The sequence below is a fragment of the Azolla caroliniana genome, unplaced genomic scaffold, assembly GCF_043228905.1.
Source record: "Azolla caroliniana isolate FFs.n. ecotype wild unplaced genomic scaffold, voAzoCaro1.0.p SCAF_3, whole genome shotgun sequence".
In the NCBI taxonomy this organism is placed as follows: domain Eukaryota; kingdom Viridiplantae; phylum Streptophyta; class Polypodiopsida; order Salviniales; family Salviniaceae; genus Azolla; species Azolla caroliniana.
The window spans coordinates 11,173,492-11,176,221 of NW_028230438.1; the positions used below are offsets into that span (position 1 = coordinate 11,173,492).

Consider the following 2,730-nt stretch of genomic DNA (forward strand, 5'->3'; position numbering starts at 1 on the left):
CTTCTCTTCATCTCTCTCTCTCTTTCTCTCTCTCTCTCAATTTTATAAATCTGGGCCTCCATCGCGACTTTCTTCTCTTCCCTTCTTTCTTACTTCATTCATAAGCTGTGAGCAGTATTAAGTAAGTTAGACCTTCTTCCCACAAGCACTGCACTACGCCCTTCTTCTTCTTCTTCTTCTCACAGCGCAGCAGGTACCTCCTACATGCCCACCTCCTTGCGTTGATCCTCTCTACATTTGCTGTCTCCTTGTTTTCTCACGTATTTTTCACCATCATCACCTTCTTCTTCTTCTTCTTCTTCGTCTCTCTCTCTCTCGCTCCAAATTGCAAGCGCGGAGATTCCTCTGCGCAATCCTTCTTTCCCCCGCTCTTCTTTTCCCTCCAGTCTCCTCTCCCCTCTTCTGCCTTTTCTCCTCTACAGCATTCTGCATTTCTTCTTCTCACTCCCTGTTTCAATTAACCTTTCTACAGCATCCTGGATTTCTGTCGTCTCTGTATTAATTTTCTTTCTTACACCCTTCTGACCTCAACTACTCTTCTTTCTGTCTGTGTGCGTGTCTTCCATATGTGACGAGGACAAATCTCTCATGCGTCTGTCTCTCTCACTTCTGTAGTCCTTCGATGTTGATCTGTGTCTAAAATGTCCTGAAATAGCTCATTAATCTGAGGTTTGGTTTCTTACGACGCAGAGCAGGTGTTGCAGACAGCTATGGCGAAGGTGCGCTTCTCAGCATGTTTCCTCTCGGCCGTCCTAGCTGTAGCTCTGTCTTCTGCCTCAAACATAAACATAGCCGAGAGCCAAGATGGAGGAGGGTGGAGCAGTGCCCACGCAACATTCTACGGAGGGAGCGATGCATCGGGAACCATGGGTGAGAGAGAGAGAGAGAGAGAGAGAGGTGTAGTGTAGTGTAGTGTAGTGTAGTGTAGTGTTGGGGCCACAAGGGGGTTTCCATGACTCCACGGACGGATAGACGGGGGCCGAAGCGCGAAATCTCTAGTCGTAGTAATGTCTGATGAATTTAATTAATGAACTAATTACGCAGCTAGCTTCATTTTGGTTTGTGTGGAGGAAGACGGCAACAGAACAGACCCAAGTCAATTAATTAATCATGTATATATATACACACACATGATTACACAGTAGTTTTTTGTTAAAATTTTTGGTGGGTTTGAGAAACGATGTATTGGTTGGGTGGCAGGGGGAGCATGTGGGTACGGAAACCTGTACGATGCGGGGTACGGGACGTCGACGGCGGCGCTGAGCACGTCGCTGTTCAACGGAGGGCTGTCGTGTGGCGCGTGCTTCGAGGTGAAGTGCGCGGACGACCCGCAGTGGTGCGTCCCCGGGAGCCCCTCCGTCATCGTCACCGCCACCAACTTCTGCCCTCCCAACAACGCGCTCTCCTTGAGCGCCGGTGGCTGGTGTAATCCCCCGCTCCAGCACTTCGACATGGCGGAGCCCGCCTTCCAGCAAATCGCCCTCTACAAGGGCGGCATCGTCCCTGTCTCCTTTCGAAGGTTCTCTCTCTACTTACTCTCTACTTTCCTCCCTCCCTTCTTCTTGTTCCTCATACATCCATCCATACATGCATGCCATACATACATACATATACATACATATGCCATAATACATACATCCTCAGGACACGCCCCTAACTTAGCCTACCCTAATCTTCCAACTCTTGTTGCCCTCCTTTTATTTTACTAGGGTTCCGTGTGAGAAGAAGGGCGGCGTCCATTACACCATCAACGGCCACGCGTATTTCAACCTCATCCTCATCACCAACGTCGGAGGAGCAGGCGATGTTCATGCCGTCTCAGTGAAGGGCTCCAACTCCGGATGGCAACCCATGACTAGGAATTGGGGTCAGAATTGGCAGAGCAATGCTGCGTTGTGTGGACAATCCCTCTCCTTCCTCATCACCACAAGTGACGGAAAAGTGCTCACTGACTACAATGTTGCACCTCCCGACTGGCAATACGGCCAAACCTTTAGTGGCTCTCAGTTTTAGATGGCATTACTGCGACTGCCAGTTTTAGATAAAGCTGTTCGGATTGGATCGAGGGTGCTGTGGTGGCTGCCTAGCTTAGTTTCTTTTCAACTATTAGTTTAACCCCTTTTTTTTCTCTTACCTCTTTGAGCTACCCGATCCCTCTCTTCATTCCCTGCTTTACGTTGATAATTAGGTATATGTAACGTATAACTTTATTTTGTTTAAAGTGTAGTCTAGCCATAGGTAGGTAGGTAGGTAGGTTGGTTGCTTCGTACCTCCCTTCTTCCTCCTTTACCCTGAGAATTCCTATATATTGTGGTACCACATAATTTGTATGTGAGCTTAGTTAGTTGGCTGTACTTTTTGAATGGGTACTTGCTCTACTCGTTTGAGCATTGGATTAGAGCGGAAGTGGTGGTCGATTTTTGCTCTGAAGCCACCCGCTGCCGAATCCGAGTCGCCCTCTCCTTTTCTCCCCTGCATGCATACATAGCATAGCATACATAGTACCCGCCCTTTTGAGCAGAAGCTTGGTGGTAAGCCCAATATCCCAATCCAGATTGTAATGTACTACCGGGCATACATACTCTCTTCTTTTAATGTACTCTCCTCTAATACTGCTATTTTTGCAATTGTCATTTGCGCCTGATAATGATGGGACTCTTTTTGTTGATGTGCGTTAGTGGAAAACCTTGCACTCAAATTCAGTTCTGTTGATATATCTGTATGTGGTTC

General features: G+C 47.7%; 1 protein-coding gene across 1 annotated transcript; it reads left to right on the top strand.

The window, feature by feature from the left end:
- Positions 1-695: 695 nt before the first annotated feature.
- On the top strand, positions 696-2,528 carry LOC147866240 (expansin-A10-like). Its single transcript, XM_087316613.1, has 3 exons — positions 696-870; positions 1,201-1,519; positions 1,710-2,528. The coding sequence occupies exons 1-3, from the start codon at positions 711-713 to the stop codon at positions 2,011-2,013; spliced, it is 783 nt and encodes a 260-aa protein (XP_087172739.1). The 5' UTR covers positions 696-710; the 3' UTR covers positions 2,014-2,528.
- The last annotated feature ends 202 nt before the right edge of the window (positions 2,529-2,730 follow it).

Bases quoted from the DNA above. Each gene is read 5' to 3' on its own strand.
- LOC147866240 (XM_087316613.1), top strand. From the start codon at position 711: ATGGCGAAGGTGCGCTTCTCAGCATGTTTCCTCTCGGCCGTCCTAGCT. The intron at 871-1,200 runs GTGAGAGAGAGA...GTTGGGTGGCAG, and splicing joins CGATGCATCGGGAACCATGG to GGGGAGCATGTGGGTACGGA. The intron at 1,520-1,709 runs GTTCTCTCTCTA...TTATTTTACTAG, and splicing joins GTCCCTGTCTCCTTTCGAAG to GGTTCCGTGTGAGAAGAAGG.